This window comes from Magnolia sinica, chromosome 13 (assembly GCF_029962835.1).
Source record: "Magnolia sinica isolate HGM2019 chromosome 13, MsV1, whole genome shotgun sequence".
NCBI lineage: Eukaryota > Viridiplantae > Streptophyta > Magnoliopsida > Magnoliales > Magnoliaceae > Magnolia > Magnolia sinica.
This window is the reverse complement of record NC_080585.1, coordinates 49,660,186-49,684,487: the sequence shown is the minus strand read 5'-3', so window position 1 is coordinate 49,684,487 and position 24,302 is coordinate 49,660,186. Positions and strand designations below refer to the sequence as shown.

Sequence of the window (24,302 nt, the reverse complement as noted above, 5' to 3'; positions counted from 1 at the left end):
TTGAAATTTAGAGTTGGTGATAACAACTTGGGGCAATAGAGATGGAGGAGATTACAACCACGATGGAGATTGTTGTCATAGTGCCTTTAATCTGTCCAGCAGAGTTTACCGAACTCCAATAAAGTTTATTGAACCTCCATGTAATATTCCCGATCGACCGATGTTGGATTCCAGTCAACCGAGAGTCCCTGTGATGATTCCGGTCGACCAAAGGTCGGGTAGGGTCAATCGAACAAAATGTACAAGTTCTACGAAAATGCAGGCTTTGTTTCTAATTTCCTACAGAAGTCTATATAATCCTTTATAATATAGAATTGGAGTTAATTCGTGTATCGTAGAGAGTCCGCATGATTTCTAAGGTTTTGTAAGGCAAATTTGTCTTGCGAAATGAGGGTTTTAAATTTGTAAGTTATATATCTCTTGTAACTTTTGAATTTTAGCGGATTGTTTGTGGTTTGGTGTCATTATTTTTTTTCATAAATATTTTCTGCATAATTTTTTTTGTATTTCTTTATAATTATTTGATTTTTATTTTTTATTTGTATATTTAATTCATTCTAAGTTTGCTTTCGTGCCTAACATATAACATGCAGTGGATACGCACAATACCCATGACCTAAAATGAAGTGGGGAAAACGGATGAACAACGTGGATCAAAGACATACATCAGGTGGACCTCACAGAGTCGTGCCACCTACGATTTCCTAGTGGCGGGTGCTGAGGCAATCCGCTTTCCCGGAAGGTGGGAGATGTACGCGTACCAGCTACTAACTCTCGATGTGCATCGTTTTAAAGAAACTTCGCCTGTAGCCTTCTTCAACATCGACGATCTAGATTGACGTGACTATGGACCGCGTGGACCGTTGATGGGTGACATATAACAGACCATCGTCATCGTGTATAATTGAGGACGTGAAAATAGAATACCCAATGGTAGCTATTTGATACCGATATCAGACGCTTGATACGCAGCTACTCCCAAACTGGGCTCTGTAAAAAGGGTTGGACGGCGTGGATATATGCCGTATAATCAATGTGTGCCCAGCAGTTAGGGTAACACCCAGTCCGCTCCCCCCATAAACCGTTCACGTGGCATGCATCAGTCGAATTAAAGCGACTACATTGGACGACCCAATGCCGCTAAGTCACAGTACTCTTGACTCGTGGACATTTGTTTTGTTGAAAAAGGATCATCGGATTTTTCATCTTAACCGTCCAATAAATGTCCACCAATCCAAGGGCCAGATAATAACATAAGTGTAAATTATAACTTATGATGAATATACTGGGACCCATAATTTGGACGGGTTTCGTTTAGCTTGTACGCTAGGTACGCAATTTCTAAGAAATGTTAAACCAACCGTGCATCATCGTCACACTACGCCAGAGTCCCGATTCTGACAAGTGGGACCCACGGTTAAGTAAATCCAGACCTTCGGTCTGTGGAGTCCCACGGTGGATAGGTTACACTCTCAATAATCTCACGTTTCGCAAGATTCCATCAACCAATTTCGACACTATTTTTCACTCGAATGACACAGCTTTTGAATTTATGTTCCTGACCATCTATCTTTAGTAGAGAAATCAAAAGGTTAAGAATGATCCATCAAGGATAAGTTCCTCGGGCCATATTCCATTAACGGCTAGATGCAAACCAATGGTCCGGATTAACAATCCAACGGGCATCACTAGTCAGAATTCAAAACACGTGCATATTTTCAAAAAATAATCTATAATCATATAACTCCTGTTGAAATACATCCAAATCATATACTGTAATGTACGCGGTCTACCACCAGAGAAGCAACAGTATCCGGCGTACCTGCGCACCCTGGCGTAAATTAGAATCGAACCATTTACACGAGTATAGTACAAGGAAAAAAACACAAAATCAAAACAGCAAAAAATATAACATACGCCACGGGAGCAGCAATTTAAGCTCTTCTCCGGAAGTTGGAGAGTGAGTCAACAGGCGATAGTAACCGTTCAAGATAGAAACCCCACCATGGATCAGCCACATGAAAACATACATGTTTCCTAGAAACGATCCTAACCATCCATCGAAAGGACAGTTGTGATTAAAATCATGTCCGTCAATCTAATGGAATCCAGCTTTCCATTGCCTATCCACGTAGAGTCCCATACTTTTGAAAGGCTCCGATCAGCCTCTCCACGCATTCCAACCACAGTAACAGAACTCCAATTCCTGCTCCCGCGGTGTACCCTATCTTTCCTGATCCCGCAAAATATCCACTCTCTCGCTCTCTCTCACAACTTCGTCTGGTGCTTGCAGTCCTGCCGTCGGATCTTCAGATCGGGGAACCCGATCGCCACGTGGCACTCCACCAGCGCGACAGCGTGTCGCTTAAAGATCCCCAAGAACGTGACTCGGCCCGGCACCGTCGTCCGCGTGTCGATCCCCACCTCGCCGGCCATCACATCGCCAATCAACTTCATAATGTCCGCCGCGAACTTGTCCGCCTCCACCGTCAGCCGGGATCTGACTTCCTCCGACCCCTTCGCCGGAATCCGACCCGGCGCCAAGTCAGCATCCCCGACCTCGACCCCACAGTAATAGATCAAGGTCTTCCCGGTCCCGTGGCGGAAGCTGGCATGGTTGGGGTTATCGACGCGGAGGACGAGTTCGAGGGTGATGTTGAGCTGGATGCTGACGGCCGGAATCGTGACACGTGGCGCCACGCCGGAGACCATGGCGGAGATGAGGGTAGTTTGGGGATCTTTGGCCTTGAAGACGGTGAGAGCGAGGATGAGACCGATGATGAAGAGGGTGAGGAGGACGAGAGCGACTGACACCGTAACGACGCAGCAGCGGTTATAACGGCGTCTGGCTTGCGGCGGTTTCGGAGCGCTGGGTCCGTTACCTGTTTCCGTCATCATTAGTGACGGAGAAGAAAAACAAGAAAGAGAAGTTGGATTTTGTGAGATAAGAACGCGGTTTATAAAGAGGGATGGCGGTGTGGTGGGAGCAAGGTATTTAATCATGAGATACTGAAGCGATTTGCGCGAGGATACATCAGCAAGGTGAATCGCGTCTCACGTGCCAAAATGGAGTACGTGTCTAATATCAAACCTTTCATGTGAGTTCCGTGTCCAATCTTTTTATAGAAAGAACGTCCAAAGTCGCATGCTTGGATCATAAATAACCGTTCATGCAGCAAATAACCTCTAACATTTCATGTGCAGTCCACATCCAACCAATCCAATACTATTGTTTGAACTTGAGATCTCATCTATGGATTGGAGAATTTAGATGGTCAGAAACATCTAATGAGCAGTCCGGATCTCTTGTTTGTACGATTTTTAGCACAAAAGTTGCATTTGCCTCTTCAATATCTACTCTCGCGAATATAGATGGAAATCAATTTCATGATACGGGAAAGCAAAATTACACTTCCGGAGTACTTTGAAATTGTGTGTTTTTCTTTAATATTTTCGTTATTAGCGTAGGAAGACCCGATTGGGTAGACTGGTAGACCGTACCTTGGAGGGTACAGAGATGGACGGTGGATGTTGCACCGTTTGGGTGATCGTAACTATTGGATTTATGGGTTTTTTTATTATTGAATGTGAACTGTTCAATGTGTATTTAGATAGTTGGGAATTGAAAATGACAGGATGATTTCATTTTCTTTTATTGCATATGATCTATCATGGTGGGGCCTTGATTGGTTCTGATCACACGTTAGCCAAGATGTCTAGGATTACAATTTGAGAACTCACGAGGTGTATAGTACTTATCTTCTTTAATGATCTGAGCGACCAACTAAAAGTGGTGGACTTCGTGGGAAGTTCATATTGCATGAATGCATGTTTCAGGCGCGGATTAGCTACTGACAGGTTGAGTAGCGAGACTCGCTACTGAAGTGACGTCACCAAGTTCCCTGGGCCCCACCATGATGTATATTTTGTATCCGCACCTTCTATCCATTTGAGGAGATCATTTTAGGGCAATATACAAAGACTGAGTTAAATCCAAAGCTCCAGTGGACCCCAGAACAGAAAACATTGGGATAGTAACGCCCACCATTAAAAGCTTCCGAAGGCTACAAAAGTTTTAGATCAAGCTGATATTTGTGTTTTCCCTTGTTTAACGGCTTTTATAACTTTTGAACCGGTTGAATTTCAAATAAACAGTATGATGGGCCTTAGGATAGTTTCAACAGTGTGAATTACTCTCCCCACTGTTTTCTGTAGTGGGTCCACTACAGATTTTTATTGGACTCATTCTTTGTATCATGCCCTGAAATGATATCTCAAAATGGATGGACAGCGGGGATACAAAACATACATCATAGTGGGGCCTACAGAACTTGGTGACGTCACTTCAGTAGCCGAGTCGCTGCTCAACCTGTCCGTGGACGCATGTTTCGCGGCCATGCATTAACTGAGGGGGACTTAATTTCAGCGACTGACGAATGATCTGAACCGTTAGTTTGCAGAGAACTACCGTGGAATGGGCCATGGTCTGAGAAACACGCTGAAAGGTGACATCTGAGTAGAGACCTTCAAATGGACACATCTTCCTCGTTCCAGTAGAAAATCAACGGTCAGGCCAGCATGACTCGTCCGGAACGGTGCGATTCATCAGCGTCGGTGCCCATGTGGGGCCCATAGGCATGGGTAGCGACGCATGTGAAGCAAACCCTACCTGTGTCGGGGCTGTGTGGGTCCACAGAGTTGTACGGATTTTGAGAGGTGGATTTTTTTTTTTAATACTCTTGCAACTAGTGCCTGGCATCGGATCCAGTCGAATCGGATTCGGCCCAACTTGACCAGGTCTGAGTTCTGCATGGCCTGACCCGAACTCAGTCAGAATCGGGACCGAGTCTGGGTCCTCTGATCCAATCCGATCCTAAACCCTGCTGACCTCGACCGATCCGAGTCAGACTCGGTCAGGAAAACCGAGTCGGATCGGATTGGCCCAGGTTCGGATCAGGTTTCCCATAAAGAAGAAAAGGAAAAACAAGATTTAGATGTTTTCTTATGCCTGACAAAAATGAAACATCAAATTTACTCACTAACCTGAATAACAGTCTGATCTTCATTGTTGACGACAAAGCTAGCAGCAAATGCACGAGGACCAACATGGAGAATTTCATTAACAAGCAGTTCATTCTCAGTGACTAAATTCTCACTCGTAGAAGAACTCGGCCGAGCATCTGAAGTTCTGGGAGCAGCTGAAGCGACTTTGGATGAGGATGGGGCATCCTTAAACAAGGAGCGAACTACACGGTGTGAGCTCTGAATGCCTTCAACAGGACTCCTTTGCTCTAAGACTGGAACAGAAAGCTCAGCTGAAGAACTGGGTATTGAAGATGAAATATGAGCAATTGGTGGCACTGTCGGGCTACCATTCTCCTTTGCTTCAAAGTATTTGGACCGCATATTTGAGAAAGCACATTCCATCCGTTCAATGCTAGCACTACCACTCAGATGTTGCACTTTCTCCCGCAGAAGTTCCTGATCTTCCAAAACCTAAGCATCATGAAACATAAGAAACCATTAAAGTATTGATCATATATTGATCAACAAGTAGCCATCTCATATGATTTTAGCCCAAGCTGACCCAAGTTTATATGCACCAATTATATCCACAACAAAAATATAGCATTCCCTTTGTTAGACAACCCATCCATCTTAAATATACACCATTGATTTAGTTCTTGCAAAATCTCTCTCTGTTCGTGTGTAGTCTCATCAACGGAGACAAGAAGGACATTCAAGTGGGAAATAGATATTTTATCAATTTCAAGCTAGACCATAGGGGTTGAGTTGGCCATTAGCCCAACCATTTTTTCAGGTTTGGGTTAGACTTGAGCCTCTATTTTAAGTTTAGGGCTAGCTTGGCCTGGCCCAAACGCAACTCATTGCCACTCTTAGGAAGAAATTATATATGAAACTGAAGGATAACTCTGGTAGAGCGTAGTGCAGTATTGTGGAAGCAGATTGGGTGGTGACCCCAACACCAACCAGTGAGGTGGTGTTGGGTGTTGTGGGGCCCACCCACTGTGATGTATGTGTTTTATTCACACTGTTCATCTATCTTGCCAGCTCATTTTGAGTTTAAATGAAGCAAATCTGAAGCTCAAGTGGACCACATTGCAGGAAACAGTGGAAATAAAACACTCACCATGAAAAGCTTCTTGGGCCCACAAAATTACACTGTTTCTTGTGGTGTGGTCCACTTGTGTTTTAGATCTGACTCATTTTTGAGCCCATGTCGTGACATGATCCAGCAAAACGGATGTACAGGGTGGATTTTTCACAAACATTAGTGGGCCCCACCCACCTACAAGTTTTTTTTAACTGCAATGGGCCATTTACAATTGGTTTTGCCGGATGGATGGTATAGATTGACCAACCGTACAACGAATGAACTGTGCAGTAGCAAGGATTATTGCAAGATGGTTGGAAGCCCTGCACTACAAGTAAATCCAGGACCCGAACCCCACCCAACACCAAGAAATTCATTTTCTTGCATTCTCCAACCATTAAAGACATTGCCAGGAATCAAGTGAGCATTTAAAAAAAAATATACTTACCTGATTCCATGCAGATAGGGACGGCACTGTAAAATCCACGGTGGGACAGTGATGGACGTCGGCGCTGAAGAAGAAGAGGAGACTAGAGAGGAAGAAGATTGTCTGTCAGGCAGTGATCGTCCATCGTTCGGGTTGGGTTAGGCCGTTAGGGTAAGAAAAGAGGGTAAAGGGAGAGTCGCTGTAAAAACGGGTAGGGTAAGAAAAGAGGGGAAAGGAAAAGTTAGGGTAAAATAAAATAAAATTTTAATTTATACTACCCGCTCACCCGCTCGGGTCGGGTCTGTTCTGTTCGGGTCGGGTCCCTTCAGTTCGGGTATCCGGGTCGGGTCAGTGTGGACAGAGGTCTATCCGGACCCGACTCGAAAAACAAACGGATCTAAACGTTCAAACCCAATCAGGCCTGATCTTGGCCGTCAGTTCTGTTCAAAACGGGCCGGATCGGGTCGGATCTAGCGGATCGGGTAAGAAATGCCCACCTCTACTTGCAGCGTGTGATGGTTGAAATGCGGACACCGTAGACACAGATATCATCCTGATATAAAACTTCTTGTCACCTCAGGGGTTCAATCCACCACTGATTCGTGTGGTATGGCACACATGAGCGTTGGATTTTCCTGAATTTTTAGAATCCTGTTCTATCGTCCAAAACAGATGGACGAATGAATTTCTCGCGGACATCTCCGTGGGCCCCACACAGCCATGGCCACAGGAATATCTCTGTGCCGATGTCAGGGGCAATCTGATTCCCATGGCCTGTACAAATCTTGAGATTGCAGAACTCATTGGAGATCCAAAGATGAGGGCGCGGTTTCCCCATCTGTGATGTATTTTACCTATTCGACGCGGTCTATCTATTTTGACAGCTCATTTTAGGTAATAATCCCATAAATGAAGCAGATCCAAATCTTATGCGGGCCACACCACAGTAACGAGTCATTATTATTGAATCTTCATAATTAAAAACTTCATGGAGGCCACCGGAATATTTATTTGCCATCCAACCTGTTGATGATGTCACCAAGACCTGAATGAAGAGTACACACAATTATCAGGTTGATCCAAAACTTTTCTAGCCCACGAGAAGTTTTCGATCATCGATTACCACTGTTTCCTATACTATGGTCCACCTTATATTTCGATCTGCTTCAATTTTTTGAATCATGCTCTAGAATGAGTTTTCAAAACGTTTGGACGGCATGGATATAAGGCACGTATATGAAAGTGAGCCCCACAGTCCTCGCATCCCCGGATCCACGGAAGCCTTGCGTCCGGCAGATGGACGCGAATTGCATGCGACAGGGAGCTCGGTGGGGGCAGCTGTGATGTTTTTGCCGGATCGGACGCGGATGTTCCTGTGCAGGGATGCTAGGTGGAGCCCTCAAGATTTTTGTTAGAAATCCACCCCCTTCATCTGTTTTGGGAGTTCATTTTAGGACGTTCGAACAAAAATGAGGAGTATACAACACTTAAATCGGCCATATGAGAGGAAACATTGGGAATTCAATGAGCACTGTTGAAGCATTCCCATGGCCCTAAAAATTTTGTATCAAGCAATTTGGATTTCTAGCATACATTGCAGTGGGCCCCACCCAGCATCCTTTACCAGGACCTTCTGCCCAAGATAGGAAAAAGTAAGAAACAAACATTCATTGCAGAAACATTGGTAGGGTCAAATAAGTTTTGGATAAGCTTGCAGAGAGAGAGAGAGAGAGAGAGAGAGAGAGAGAGAGAGAGAGAGTGTGTGTGTGGGAAAAGGTACTATGCGCTCGAGATCGAGAGAGAGAGAGAGAGAGAGAGAGAGAGTGTATGGGAAAAGGTACTATGCGCTCGAGATCGAGAGAGAGAGAGAGAGTGTGTATGGGAAAAGGTACTATGCGCTCGAGATCGAGAGAGAGAGAGAGAGTGTGTGTATGGGAAAAGGTATGACCTCACGAGTCCGAGAGAGAGAGAGAGAGAGAGAGAGAGAGAGAGAGTTGAGTGTGTGTGTGTGGGAAAAGGTACTATGCGCTCGACCTCACGAGTCCGTCCCATGAGGTCGAGCTGTGTGGGCCCCACCGTGGTGCGTTTCGAACATCTACCCCATCAGTCAGATGCACCATTCCATTGTGGGCCTAGGTCTCAAAAATCAAGTCAATCTGTGACTTGTGTGGGCCACACCACATATAGAAGTGGGGAGGGGCAGTGCACCATTAAAACATTCATAATCATTTTTTGGGCCCACCGAGATGTGGTTTGCAAATCCAGCCCATCCATTATGTGTGTCCCACTTGGACGAGGGTTCAGACCAAGTTTCAGCAACATTCAAAACTCAGGTGGGCCCCACCAAGTGCTTTTATATGTTTTAACGGTGTCTTCACATGATTTTAGATGGTATGTCCCACCTGAGTTCTCTATACGGCTGATTTTTGGGATATCCCATAATTTAGAGGGGACTCATCAAATGCACGGTGTTGATGGTCGACACGCATCACGGTGGGGCCCACACAGCTCGACCTTAGGGGAGCTTATCGTGAGGTCGAGCGCATAGTACCTTTTCCCTATATATATATATATATATATATGACCTTTTGAAGAGTATAGATGGCATACAAATATCAGGGTGGGTACATAAGACCAGTCGAGCCCTGTGCGGTCGAGCTCATGGGAACTTCCCATGAGGTTGAGCTGTGTGGCATGTTGAACATCTATCCCATCAGTCAGATGCACCATTCCATGGTGGGCATAGGGCTTAAAAATCAAGTCAATCTATGACTTGTGTAAGCCACACCACATACAAAAGTTGAGAGGGGTCACCCTCCATTAAAACATTCATAATCATTTGTTGGGCCCACTGAGATGTGGTTCACAAATCCAGCTCATCCATTATGTGTGTCCCACTTGGATGAGGGGTTAGACCAAGTTTCAAATGCATCCAAATTTCAGGTGGTCCCAACCAAGTGCTTTTATATGTTTTAAGCATGTCTTCGCATGATTTTAGATGGTATGGCCCACCCGAATTCCGTATACAACCGATTTTTGGGATATCTCATAATTTAAAGGGGACCCATCAAATGCACGCTGTTGCTTTTCGACAAGCATCACAGTGGGGCCCCCATGACTCGACCTCATGGAAGTTCCCATGAGCTCGACCGCATAGAACCTTTATATATATATATATATATATATATATATGACCTTTTGAAGAGTATAGATGGCATACAAATATCAGGGTGGGTACATAAGATCGATGGGTATATAAAATCATGGTGGGTTCATCGACCTTTCTACCGTAGGCATTTTCTTGTACACTTTTTCCCACCTTTCTTTCCAATTTTTTTTAGCAAATCTCTTAACAAGATAAGGCAAGACAGATAAATTGGGGATCTCTCACAATCATGGTGACCCACTTAGATTCTTGTGGCAGGAAGTTCTGGCTACAGCTGTAGCAGGCAATACGCGCCTACCGTGCATTTGATTATGGAAGGTTGTCACGCCCCAAACTCGGAAAATGGGCTCACAAAATTTTCGATCGTCGAATCCGGTGCCGACAGCCTCCGTAGTACCCCATTCTCAGCTCCCAGCGTCCATACTTCAGATTCCGATCCTGGGATCCTATAAGGAGGATTTTCAGTATGAAATTTTTTTGTAATGGAGCATAACCACAAGCATAACCAAGTCACAAAACAACATCACAACATATCCACTATGTCAAAAACTTGAAGTACAATGCGAAAAGGAAAAATACAGGGTGATCAAAAGCTCCAAAATAGTCTGGTACGCGCTCCTACCTCAGCGCTGCTGCTGTCAACGACACCTGCACGCAACGGTCGTGCATAAGCTTACAAAAGCTTAGAGGGTGATGTAAGTGTGTGCGCAAGGCGAGTGCTAAGTATACAATATCAGAGTAATGCAGAAATATGCGGTAAGTCCATGAATGCTATCAGCGGTACCAAAACTATGTGATGCAAGGCATAAATGCTATCGGCCATACCAAAGTCATGCGATGCGAGGCCTATGTAGCCAAATGTTATATGCGAGATGCAAAGCAAGCGTGCCAGTACTCATCAAGTACACATATCAGTACAGTTCCTCTCTGGATATCACCGAGGTCTAATACACCTCATACTTACTGCCTCCTCCCTAGCTACACAGTCAAGCGAGTGGAAGAGACCACACTATCCGCCTGACCAGTAGTCTGCTAATACCTACCCGGTTCGTCGATAGCAGACTCATTTGTGATCTGGTCAAACTCAGCCTAGCTTATAGCCCCCTCACTCGGTCGGATAAGACCACACCCCCTTCCAACCGACCACGACACAGTGGGAGACGCGGCCTACTGGTATTCGGCACTCAGGCACTTGTGTATCCACTCGGTCTAGACGTTGGAGCATCCCCTGGTACCAAAAAGGTTCTGGAATTTTCACCCAAGGACATCCTAAGTGCCCACAAAGTTAGAACCAATATTTTCGGTATCCGATACGACCATCCATGATGTGCCTGTGGAGGTCACGGCCCTGATGTCACTAGGGCGTGCAGTGAATCACGACACACAATGCGAAATGCATGAGTCACGCTATCAGTCATGCAGCAATCTCCCGCGTACCACACACTCATGTGGGGTACTCCGTCTCATAAGTAGTCCCATAAATGTCTCAGCCAACGGCTTTTGCTATGATCAAACATTTCTCACATCAAGCATACATATGATGCGTATGGGCATGAATCATGGAGCTACACTAAGCATGTTATAAAGTAATAGACTAATTTTACAATGCAGATGAGCCTAGACGGCCTACACATAACAAGTATGGGCCTATTAATGGGCCCAAGGGAGAGTCATAATGCGGACATTTAACCAACATTATTACAATGTGGACGTCAAACCGACATTGCTCCTAAGGCATGGCCTGCCACAAACCATGGAGAAATCATGCATTGCAATGGACCCTAAGGACAACCCGTTTGGGCCTCGACCCATGGGCCTTAGATACATCAAATGGGCCGCATCACGTGGGCCTTTTATAAATCAAGTGGGCCGCATCTATGAGCCTTATGTACATTGCAATGGGCTTTAGAATGCATCAAAATGGGCCTAATCACATGGGCCTTATATCCATATCAAGGTGGGCCTCAACAACAGCCACAAATACATCAATATGGGCCTCATCACATGGGCGTTATAAATATCATGGTGGGCCTCAACAACAGGCCACAAATACATTAACATGTATAGATATACATATACATATATATATATATATAAATGAATCATATCCAAGGATCAACTGGACCGCACTCCAAATAGTGGTGGGGATCCACTTGAACCATGGATCTGACTCCTTCATTAGCCCCTGCCATAAGCCATAAAATGGGTTCTCAAAATGGATGGAAGGAATGGATGCAATGCGTGCATCATGGTGGGTCCCCCTAACCGTCCAGCAGTGGACAGTGTGGATACATACATAGGCCAAGGTGGGCTTCCACCGTCCACAGCTGTGGACGGTGCACATAGAACACATACATCAGTGTAGGCTCCACCATCCGCCTGGACGGTGGGAATAAAACACATATATCATTGTGGGTCCCATGGGGGGGGGGGGGCACCATAATGTTTGCTTTCCATCCAACCATTGATAAGGTCGCACGGACCTGGCTGGAAAGGAAAAACAAATTTCATATTGATTCAAAACTTCAGTGGACCCAAAAACGGGTTTCAATGGCAGGCTTTAAATCACCACTGTTTCGTATGATGTGGGCACTTGAGTCTTGGATGTGGCTGAAATTTGGAGGGGGCCCACTTCAGGAAGGGGCCCACCTAATGAACGGATTAGATGACAAATACACATCATGGTGGGGCCCACGGCTGGGACCGTGGGTCCCTACCTAACCGTCCGCCCGCCTCCACGCGGCAGGCGCTGCTTGCACGCCTTTGGCAGCAGCAGTGCCTACTGCATTGATATTTTTTTTTTAAAAGAGTTTTTCTTCAGTTTTTCGTGTATGGGGCCCATATCAGCTGAATCCAACCCTTCCATTGCACTCTATGGCTCAAGACCGTCAAAACGAGTCCAATAACCAATGTTTTTCGGCACATAAAAAATGTCAGGGTAACTTTCAATGGTAGAAACCACAATTTTACATGCTATGGCCCGCCCAAAGATCAGATGGACTTCATTTTTCAGCTCAACGCCTAAAATGAGTTGGTAAATAGGATGGATGGCATGGATTGAACTCATACATCAATGTGGAGCCTACACAAGTGGCCCACCCCAAATGTGTCTTAAACCAAGCTCATATTTGTGCTTTCCATTCAACGTCCAGCATCCTTGGACGCTGGACAGTCTGGACGTAATACATACATTGAGGTGAGCCCCACCTATGGATGTGGGCCACCAAAGAAGGGGTTGGAGGGCATGGGAAATACATAAATCAAAGTGGGGTCCATCCGAGTGGGCCACGCGAACATATCGTTATACACACAAAAATATATGGAAAAGAGAAGGAAAGAGAGATAAAGAGAAAAGGGGGTGGACACGTGTGATGGAGGGCTCCGCCACTATGAGCCCTCCCTTGCATTCAATCATACATCAAGTGGGTCCCAATATATGTGGGCCCACCAAATCAAGGATTCAACGGTGGAGATCCTTTCTCCACCAAATGTAAGGTCTAGATGACCCTATCCATATATGGAAAATAAACATCATGATAGGGTCCATGGAAAATGGCCCCATCATGAAATGATCATGAGGATCAAAGTGGTCCATTGGCCACATAAAGGGTCCAAAGTGAGCTCCACACCATCAATTGGTAGGCCTCACTTGGCTTATCATCAAAATATGAAAATCTATCCTAATAAGCACCCACCGTCGATCTTCTTGGTCTGTTCGAAAGCCGATCTCCTTGTGCTTCACTTTGATGGAGGGAGATAAGAAGTGGATGGCTTGGATGAAGGATTTTTGGAATGGGAAGTGGGCCACCAATATCACTTTTCTCTCTTGGAGGAACTTGGACGTGAGCCTCTTCTCTTGCTTGGGAAAAGTGATGAGAAAAGAGAGAGAGGAAGAGAGGGGGTTGTAAGGAGAGAGAGTAGCTTAGGTAGGCCATGATTACTTGTAAGGGAGGGTGGCTAGCAATAAATGTTTATAAGAAGGCTAGGGGGTAGGGTAGCTATAACTAGGGTAGGGTGGCTATAGCTAAGGTAGGGTGGCTATAACTAGGGTGATGTCATCCATCACCCTCATGATTACCTAGAGATTGGTGCCACATGGGATGGGTGGGTCCCGCAATATGCGGTCCACGACCATTATAATGCACGGTCCACATCTTATGATCTAAGCGTCAAGTTTGCACACGAGACGCGGCGTTGGAACCGCGGAGACGGTGCGATCGCAATGGTACATGGCTCGGATTAAGCTACTCAAATCTACAGGATATGACTTAGGATCGCACGTAAACGTCGATTATAGGTCGTGGGTTGCCAGAATTCGACGGGAAGGATCGCGGCAGTCGACGGAACAGTACGGACTAGGATACGGGTCTTACAAAGGTGCTGCTTTAAGGGATCCTTGACCATGGGAACACTGTTATGCTTACTACTTAAATCCATGCTTTCAAAGAATCAAGTAGATCAATCTCAAGTGGACCACATTGTAGGAAATGGTGGTGATTAAGCATTAAATTTTTTTATGGGCTATAAAAGTTTTGGATAAGATGGTATTTGTATGATCCCTTCGTATAAGTCCTCTTGACCTTATAAACAAGTTGGATGACAAATAAACATTCAGTTGGCCCTTAATAAATTTTTAATGGTGGATATTCAATCATCGTTGTTTCTAGTTGTTTCCAGTGGAGTAGTCCACTTAAGATTTGGATATGCTTCATTTTTGGGATCATGCCACAAAATGAGCTATCAAAACATATGGACGGTATGGATGTAAGTCAAATACATCAAGGTAAGCCTCACAGGCCAGGAATATACTTGAAAATTCACCTGTGGTATAATGGGATTACCATGGCTACCTATGCAGAAGCTTAGCGGAACTAAGGAATGAAGGCTATATCCCAAGGGGTAATTAAAATTTTTACCTTTTAAATCACAATTGTCTACTTAACCTAATATGCAAATTAAGCTAAACAAAATAATTAACTCTAAAGCTTCCAAGCCAATAGATAATCTAATCATATAGACTACAAATGATATGCCAATTAAGCAATTAGTTTATTAACATGGTAATGTACATGTGTGTGTGGGATATGCTAACTCCGAGCATTCATCTAATTATTCATACAATCATTAAACATTTAATTACGTAATTATAATTAAACAAGTGGTCAAATAACAATTCCAAACACAAGCATATATATATATAGTAGTTTTATTTCCCTACTCTACTCTTGTTCAATAGTTGTTTTTGGTCAAGAGTTAAGGTCACCAAGGCACCTTATTTACTTGTTCTTTGCTCTTTGACACTCTTGTTCTCTTGTGTCTTTGGTCTTCAACTTCTAAAGGCTTAACCGACTACATAACATAAAGACTTACATGATTAACAAATAAGATGCATAAATCAATGCGCTAACTATTTCCATCTTTGTCAATTACGTGACAAAAACCTAACTACTCTCGAAGTCATGGTTTTACCATTACAAGACACATTTTAACTGGGGTTAAAGGATGCATATTATCATTAAAAACATGCAGCATGTTAAGTATAATAATTCAAAGGATATACCAATTAAAAATGAGAATCATCAAAGATAGTCTAAGTTAAAATATGTAATACTCGGTTTTAGTAAGTTTAAAGCTTAAATTATCAATGCAAATAAGGCATCATCCTCATGTTTACCAATGTGCTCAGTATGAGGTTAAATGCTCTGGTTTAATATAACACCCTGGTTCTCGAAACCCAAGTATATTGCTCATTCTCCGAAAATCGAATGTTAACCTTTAAAGATAGCCCAAATTCATGTTTTTTTTAAATTCTTTTTCAGAGTTAACAGTTCAGCAGAAGAGAAACAAATCAAACATAAAGTAAAGTTTGCATACATATTCAGAATATACGAGAGACTGCCCAAAGGGCTTATACAAACTGATGTCTCAATGCTAATGTTAAGTGTGAAATATTGCATATTTCTCCCTTGTTATAACTTGGTTTTATGCATGTTACTGTAATATCCTGAATTTTCACGGCCAGAGTTTATACTCGTGCCCAAGAAAACTGAGTGCTAATAATTGAATGAATTGGATGCTTTAAAAATTGCACCATATTTTTTTCATTTAAATCACATCCAGTTACATTCATGAAGGTAACCATTCACAAGAATAAAATTGACTATATTTATTATTTCATCAGAGTAAAAGAATTCAACAAATTATTAAATGCCCTCTCAATGAGAACTTATTACATTATCGAGTTCACAACAGAAATACAAATCTAAATCATAAAACTGCCTTCTTATTCTTTCAGTATAATCTTCCATGAGGAGATGGTCCTCTAGGTCTTCGACCTGTACATCACATGCATCATCTATACGGTTGGTAAGGGTCAATGCCCTACTCATAGTGATGATTATCCTTTAAAATACAATAATTCAAGAGATTCATAAAAGTAATGTAAAAGTTCTAATACTTCTCGTACTCCACCATTATGAGTGGTATCAGTATACACAACCTATATATATATATATATATATATATATATATATATATATATATATATATATATGCCTAACAAAGTGTGTGCGGCCCATCATACATAGTGATAATCACAATATGGAATATAATTCATAGAAAACCAGACTCGTCCCGCATCCCATTACTATAAATATTCGCTGGTATGTCCAACGTTAACGTGGATTTATGCAAACATCTCGAAGCGACACAACAATGCGATTGGAAAATTTACGTAACACGATGTGCTCATAGAGTAACTATTTGTGACATCCAATCCTGAAAAGTGATATAACATGTATAGCGATTTACTTACATCGATTGTGCACCACGCTAACCCACGGAATTATGTATCGACCAAGAGGGCCGCTACCAGAAACGCATTACATCCACGATAAATATTTGAATCACTAGTTGTGATACCTCTAACACATCACTTGCACCGATAGAGAGATAAATTGAATCATGGGAGTTTAAGAATTCCAAGATGCCCAAGCCTCAAAGGGAGGTAGCATAAGGCTAACATAATGAAGGAGGATAGTAGCAATAAGCTACCTCAACAAAAGAGAAGAGTAGTAATGGCTAACTCAACCAAAGAGGAGAGTAGCAATGACTAACTCAATAAAAGAAGAGAGGAGCAAAGGCTAACTCAACAAATTGGTAAAGGCAAGGGCAAGGCTTGTATCCATTACCCCATATAAATTAATAAAAATCCCACGTAATTAACATCATACCATAATTCCCAATGGATAAATAATTGATGATGGTAAATCAAACAATTATAAGGAGAAATCGCAGTAACATGAAAGCATGTAAAAGGCAAGATAAATCATATCAACTTAAATTAATGTAAGCTTAAAGGAAGCCCTCACTCTGTATAGTTAAGTTGTTTCTTGCCTGGGGCTGGGTGCTTGTTCCTTATATTTCAAAATATTTTCTAGATCCGTGGAACTCAGCCCAATCCTGCAGCCAAGTCGACGCCCTAGTGAGTCGTGGCTGCAGCAGCTGTCTCTCATTTTCCTTTCTTCTTTCTTTCTTTCTTGGTTTCTTCTTTCTCCTTCTTTTTCTCCCGTTTCTTTCTTCTCCTTTCTCTAAATTATGCGTTTTGCGGTGGTTGAAGTGAGATTATATAGGCTCTCCTATACTTCTAGAGGATTCCTGCGTAAGGTTTAGAGGGTGTGTAAGGTGGGCGACATTTCTTACGTAATATTGAGGTGATGCATAAGGTGGTTAGTGTCGGCTCAATTTTTGTGGATTAGTTAGTTTGGTTTGTGTGAAATTCTTCCTCCACCCTTTTTAGGACGTTGAGATGGTTTGGGAGGGCCAACCGATGGGTGGTTGTGATTATTTTTCGAGTGTTAGGATGTACGTCAACGTTCAGCGATCGGTTGGGATGGAAGATCACGTTTTCATGGAAGATTGGTTTTCTACAACCTTGGGTTCAGAGTGGTTCTTCTGGATGTCTTGGGATCGTCCTTCAAAGATCCCTATCTCACCAGATCAATGATCCAATCGTCTTGAAGTGGGGTTTTGCGAGCGTTCTTTCCACATGATGCGGCTGTCTTGCGTGAGGAATTGGCGGACGTCGAAGTTTCCATTCTCTTTCCTTTTTTTTTTAAGGCGTCGTGGAGGGAATCGATTTTCCCTTAGGTGTGGATTAAACGTTCCAAATCGGCGAAGATCAGCAATGTGCAAGGGACGAAAGTTTCCCTGTCTTCACCAAATGGTCTTGCGCAGATCTTGATTTGGTGGGAAATGGTGTGCTCATCCTTGCCTTTCCTCATGAGTAAATGGTTGGGCTTTGGTCAGAGATGGGAGCTTTACTTGATGAACGGCTCTGATAATTCATTTCAACATGATGGTGGGTTGCGATCTCGATGGGAGTTGTTTCGTTTGAAACTTTCTGTTAGCGGGAAAGAGGGAAAGAGGAAGATGAGCCTTCCTCTTTGGGAATAGCTGGGTCAAACAAGGTTTGACTGGCTTTAGCCTTTGGTACTTCACAGCTACACATGGTTTGTGCATGCGCACTTTCAGTATGGTGTCCATCAAGATGTTCTTGATGAATCTACTCCGTCCATTAGATCATTTGGTGCATGTAGGACCCTTGGAGATTCAAGAATGGGGTTATTCTAAAGCTCAAGTGGGCTATGGTTTAAAATCTTAGATTTTAACCATGGATTCTTGCTAATCTAGCGGTTTAGATTCTCTTTGGTTCTCTTTGCACGTGATAGGTGGGGTCCATTATGTGGTTTTATCAGGGCTTCCCACCACGTAGACGTACGAGATCTCTTTTGTGACTAATGGAGGTGGGTCCCATGAGTTGGTACGGGAGTTTTTTTTATTCAAGAAAGATGAGTTCTGATTGGTACTACTTGTTGCGAACACTGGACATGCAACAATGCATTTTTTTGTTTATGCATTACACACGTGAGATGAGGTGGGGTCCACTATGATGTTTCTTCGAGAAATCCAATCCTCTCATTAGTATAGTCAGGTCGTGTAGGTCCATGAGCCCAAATATGAAGCTGATTTGAGCCTTAAATATGCTTATCTTGAAAGTTCTCCTGGCGGGTGCCAAAATGGACTTGATCTTAATTAATAGTCCACGTTCAATGATCGAAGCCCAATTTTGAGAGAAATGTGTAGTCAAGATAGGTAAATCGTTGGACAAGATTTGGTGATTGATCGATGACGGGAAAAGTCAAAATCTAAAATATCGCCTTTTGCATCAAAAGAAATGAACTGGCTTCAACATTCAAAGGTGGAGGATCATAGATTAGGGTCCAAATTTCTTATGATATCTTAGTCATGTGAAGCCAAGGTGTGGTCTAAGTTTGAGTTACGATGGACGACATGTAGTGGTTAGATTTAAATATCTAGGTTTATATAGAGTTGGTAAGCTTTAACAGGATAACTTCGCGACTAAGTAAAAGCCTACCAAAGTGGGGTCTTCATATTTTATACTTAGTCCATATGATGGTCAATCCAAGTCGTTCATATGGAAGAAAATATCTTACTATAGCTACCTATAAGCTTTCATCAGTCGATGGATACCAAAATCAACGATTAAGGGGTTAATTTGTCAATTAGGCCACTTTTACAATGATTTATTAGCTGAAATTCGACATGTGTTGTTAATTTATTATACATAGGCATGGTATGAAATTTCACCTTAAACGGATCATGAGAACCATGTGATTTGGAATTCAAGGGTATAGGTTAATGGTATTCTCGTAATTATTGCTGATCTAAGAGTTTTATGAAATCTAATGGTTCTTCTTGGTTATATGCCCATTTCTAAACAATTCTTATAAAAGAACTTACATCTAAATTATTATGGAGAAAGATTTATTTACCAATTTAGTTAAGAGAATGTACATATATCAAACCACATGATCAACGGTCGGATGACTTGATTTATAGACGAAGATGTAATACCCCGTACTTTCGGTACTCGAGTGCTACCGATTAACCCTACTTGGTATAAGTACAAACCTAGCTCGAGCAAACATTCATATGCAATTCCAGTCAAATTTTGACTGTTGAAAAATGGTCCCCATCCATATATCAGGCTATCCATCCATTATTCTTCTTCGAGACAGACCATCACGTCATCAGAAAACCTACCCTTAGGAATCTAATTTCATTGATAAATAGATCCATCCAAACATTATAGGCTTAAATCTACGGATCACAAGATCCACCGTTCGTCAAGCCAGCAGCTTCCTGTACGCTTGCCTACACAACATAACCACCCAATCCTAAAAGAAATGGTTAGAGTCTGTCCATGATAGCTTGAGGACACTTAGAAGCATCGATGATAATATCGGGAAGCAAATGGATGCGCTTGGGATCAATATTGGAATTATTCGATCATCAAATTGGTCATCCAATTCAGAATGTGTAAAATGTAATAATTATCATATATATATATATATATATATATATATATATATATATATATATATATATATATATATATATATATATATATAACAAACTACATTATTACTTTTTATTAATATAATTTTATAAAATGATGATAATAATAATAATGATAATAAAGGATAGTAATAGTAATAAAAATTAATATTAGTATTAGTATATGGTTAGTATTATGTATAAGGGTCCTACAAATGATCCACTAGGATCTTTTGACCGTTGATGCTCAGGTTGAGGATGATCCGACCGTTGAACCTACGGAGTCGTCACTAAAAAGACATTAATTCAACTAGTATGGCCTACCTAAGACTTGGATCTGCCTTATTCTTTGGGCTGGGTCTAAGGTGGGATGATAAAATGAATGAACGGAGTAGATTTACCCTGAACCCCTTGTGGACCCTACCTTTGTGTGGGGTGTGTACACCATACACGTGCACCCGCTGTGCACTGAGTCAAGGGGCTCAGTCAAACGCCTCTAACCCGTGCCTAGCCAAAAGAGGCAAAAGGAGTCTCTTGCTTTCCCGCCTGTGGGCATTTTTGAAAAACAGAGGGTGTCCGTTTGATGCAACATGGCCCACCATAGTGCCCATGTGCACGATCCAAACCGTCCATCTTGTTGAACGAGAGGTGACGACCAAAACCATAGCGTTACACCAGATACTACGCACGGATGTGCACACGAGATCCGACCAGATACTACGCACGGATGTGCACACGAGATCCGCCGCAAACATGACCCGAAAACACAAAAGCTTTCGAAAACGGAAACCTACTGCTGCCATGCTGGCGACCACGTGAGCCCTCCTCCCTCAATCTTAGCCATCCATGTGGCCCAATCCTAACCCTACAAAGCTAGGGTCTCAAGCAAAGAAAGAGGGAGAGAAACTGTAGCCGCACCAACTCCCGGTTTTTCCAAAAACGAGTTGTTTCTTCTCAAGCTCGAAACCACCAGCCGATCTCTCCCAAGCTTCAAAAACTCACGTCTGTGAGCTTCATGGAGTCCATACGGACTGCCCTCGAGGGCTGGATTGAAGGAAGGAGCAGGGAGACTGAAGACGCCATTAATGGCTATCTTCTTCTCCACGAAGAAGCAGTCCGAGCACTGGTGTTTCGACCCTTGTCTGGCCTCGTCCAGACCTTGTGGAGAATGCTCAAAAAAGAAGGAAGAGAATACAAGAGAAGAAAGAAAGGAACGAAGAAAGAGGAAGACGGTGGTGTGGCAGTTGCACCACCGTGACTGACTCGTCCGGGCCGAGTTTGGGCTAAGTCAGGCCAGGTTCGACGACCATGGCTGGAAACTTCGAGCAGAAGGAAGAGTGGAGAGAGAAGAAGAGAAGTATAAGGAGAAGAGGAGAAACGAAAAGAGAAACAAGAAGAAAATCGGCAAAGATTGCGGGTTGCTCGGTTTAATACCGAGTCGACTCGTCTCAACTCATTTGAGTCATTGTCTCCTTCGCTCCCTATTTGTGTTGACCATTGCTGTGAGTCCAGCAGATCGCTGGCCATGTTGGGACACCGCACTTTGAAAGGAGAGAGAGAGGTGGTATGGTAAGAAATAAGAAGAGAGGAAGGTTCTTTTGAGCCGAATCAACTCAGCTCGAACCAAGTCAATAAGGTGAGAACTTCCATTTCTCTTCATCAATCAGATGCATTGTTAGTTACTTTTGTTATCAATAATATTGACATCATTTTCTATCTATTATAGCAATTAATGTTATTTAATGCTATTGACTAGAAATTTTAATTAATATTATAATGAAATAATTAGTGATATTGTTATTCAACCATTATTAGATTATCATTTTTAATTGGTAATATCATTAATATCGTTATTCCATCAACTAGGAATTGAATTCAAAAACCCAAACCTAAACCCTAAACATCTAGCCTAGACCTAAACCCTAAGTAATCTAAACAACTAGGTCAATACCCTAAACGTAGATAGTGTGTTAAGTTCAGGGTAATTAAAGAATTTCATAATTCATGCCAAGTCATAGTATCTATTATCATGACTAGATTCATTATTGATAGTTATGGCTAATAACATTAGAAAATATTTATCATTTTCCTTATGAAATTAGTATAATACTTAATTATTAGTAGTAGCCCTTATTATGTTATCATTGGTAAATATTTTGTTGCTATAACTTGTATTATTTAATAGATTATTAGTCATTATAAGAAGATTAGATAATGTTGGTATATCTAAAGATAAACTTACGAACCCCCATTTTAATATTGACGGATTACTACTCCCATCATGAATATTATTTGACCCATTACACAATATTAATAGTAATAATAATATTAAAAATAATTTAGGATCCAAATTCTAGAATCTAAGGTTAGGATTAAACCCTAGGTTGAAAACCCTAATTCTATACCAAAACCTTAAGTAATCTAAACCCTAAGTTATAATCTAGGCCATAGATAGTCTTGTAGAACCTTGAGTTAACCGTACAAGTTCATAATCTGTGGTAGGATCAAAGTCTAAGGGCGTGCACACTTCCTAATGACATTAGAAGACGAGTCGACAAATAAGGTGATGATTTTTTTCCCTTGAGTTTTCCATTTTCCCATTAGCTTAAGTAATAGTTTTTTTAAATTTTAGTTTCGACTTATAATTGATATCTTTATTTTATAATCACATGTGCTAATTATTGAAATTAAATTGCTATATTACATGCTTAATATTTATCCTGCATACTTATTTCATGTTTGTGGATTATTTGTGGATTGCTTATGGAACTTAAACTAGTACATCGGTGGGAAACCCTGTCATGCCCCAAACTCGGTAATCAGACTCACAAGGAATCCGATGGCCGGTTCTAGCCCCAACAGCCTCCGTAGTATCCCATTCTCGGCTCCTAAGGTAGGTTCCAATCCTGGGATCCTACAAGGAGAATTTTCATAACAATATAATCAATTCCAATACGAGCATACCCAAGATCATAGCAAGTATATCTGAGAATAACTAAGGGCACACATCACAAAATCCACTAAGAATTTGAAATTTTACAAATTTACATCAGGTTCAAAGGGACATACAGAAGATAATAGAAAAATAGAGAAAGTCAGCAAAACTGGGTCCTTAAGCTCAGCTTTAATCCATACTCCGCTGCTCTATAGAACCTACCTAGGGTCACCTGCACGCATCAATCGTACATAAGCTTATAGAAGCTTAGAGGGTGATGAAAGTGTGTGACAACGGTGCACAGAAGAATAGTAGGATATGTAAGAAGAGAATCATACTCAATGAGGATATCACTAGTCTTACCAAGGCTTATCATGAATACGATGCAATGAGTGCTAAGCGCCATACTAAGGTAATGCATGAAGGGGGGCTTATACAGCCAATGCTAATACGATGCAAGTAATGCCAGTGCTCATATCCAAATCACATATCAAGTACATTTCCAATCATAAGGAAATCACTGGGGTCCATTACACTGAAGAATAGCTGCAGCTCTATAGACCCGCACAGTCAAACGAGCGTAAGAGACCTCACTACCCACCTGTGGACAGCCAATCACCAACAGGGCTCGACGGCAGCAGACCCATTTACGAGCTAGTCGAACTCAGCCTAGCAATGCCTCCTCACACCAGGCAAGTAAGGCCACACCCCTACCCAACTGACTACACGACAGTGGGAGTCGCGGCCTAGCGGTATAAGGCCCTCGTGCGCTTATAGTTTCCACTCGGTCACGACGTTGAGGCAGATCCTTGGTACTATGGAAGTTTTGAAATTTTCACACATGGGCATCCTATGCACCCGGTATGCTTAAGTATCATTTCCGGTGTCCACACATATGGTCATCCACGAATGTCTCTGTGGAGGCAATGCCCTGATGAAGTAAGGGCGGTATCATCATGAAATATGATGCTAATGCATGAGTCACACATACAGATCATGCACCAGCTTCAAGCACTCAATGTGCATAAGGGGGAAAACTCCATCCCTCAATAACCACCGTATAATGCAATCAATTCACACAAATGATGCGTATGGGTCACACGACATAAGTGCGCTACCTGTAGAATATGTATTCCTCCTTCCCAAGGAGAGACAATGACAAGATATATATATATATATATATATATATAGAGAGAGAGAGAGAGAGAGAGAGAGAGAGAGAAGTACTTTAAGGAGAAAC

The 24,302-nt window shown here is 42.3% G+C and overlaps 1 protein-coding gene across 1 annotated transcript; it reads right to left on the bottom strand.

The window, feature by feature from the left end:
• Positions 1-2,268: 2,268 nt before the first annotated feature.
• On the bottom strand, positions 2,269-2,895 carry LOC131224275 (uncharacterized). The gene has a single exon (XM_058219804.1). The coding sequence runs from the start codon at positions 2,893-2,895 to the stop codon at positions 2,269-2,271; it is 627 nt and encodes a 208-aa protein (XP_058075787.1).
• Positions 2,896-24,302: the final 21,407 nt, after the last annotated feature.

What these genes read in the sequence shown, in the direction of transcription:
- LOC131224275 (XM_058219804.1), bottom strand. Translation starts at nt 2,895, where the DNA reads ATGACGGAAACAGGTAACGGACCCAGCGCTCCGAAACCGCCGCAAGCC.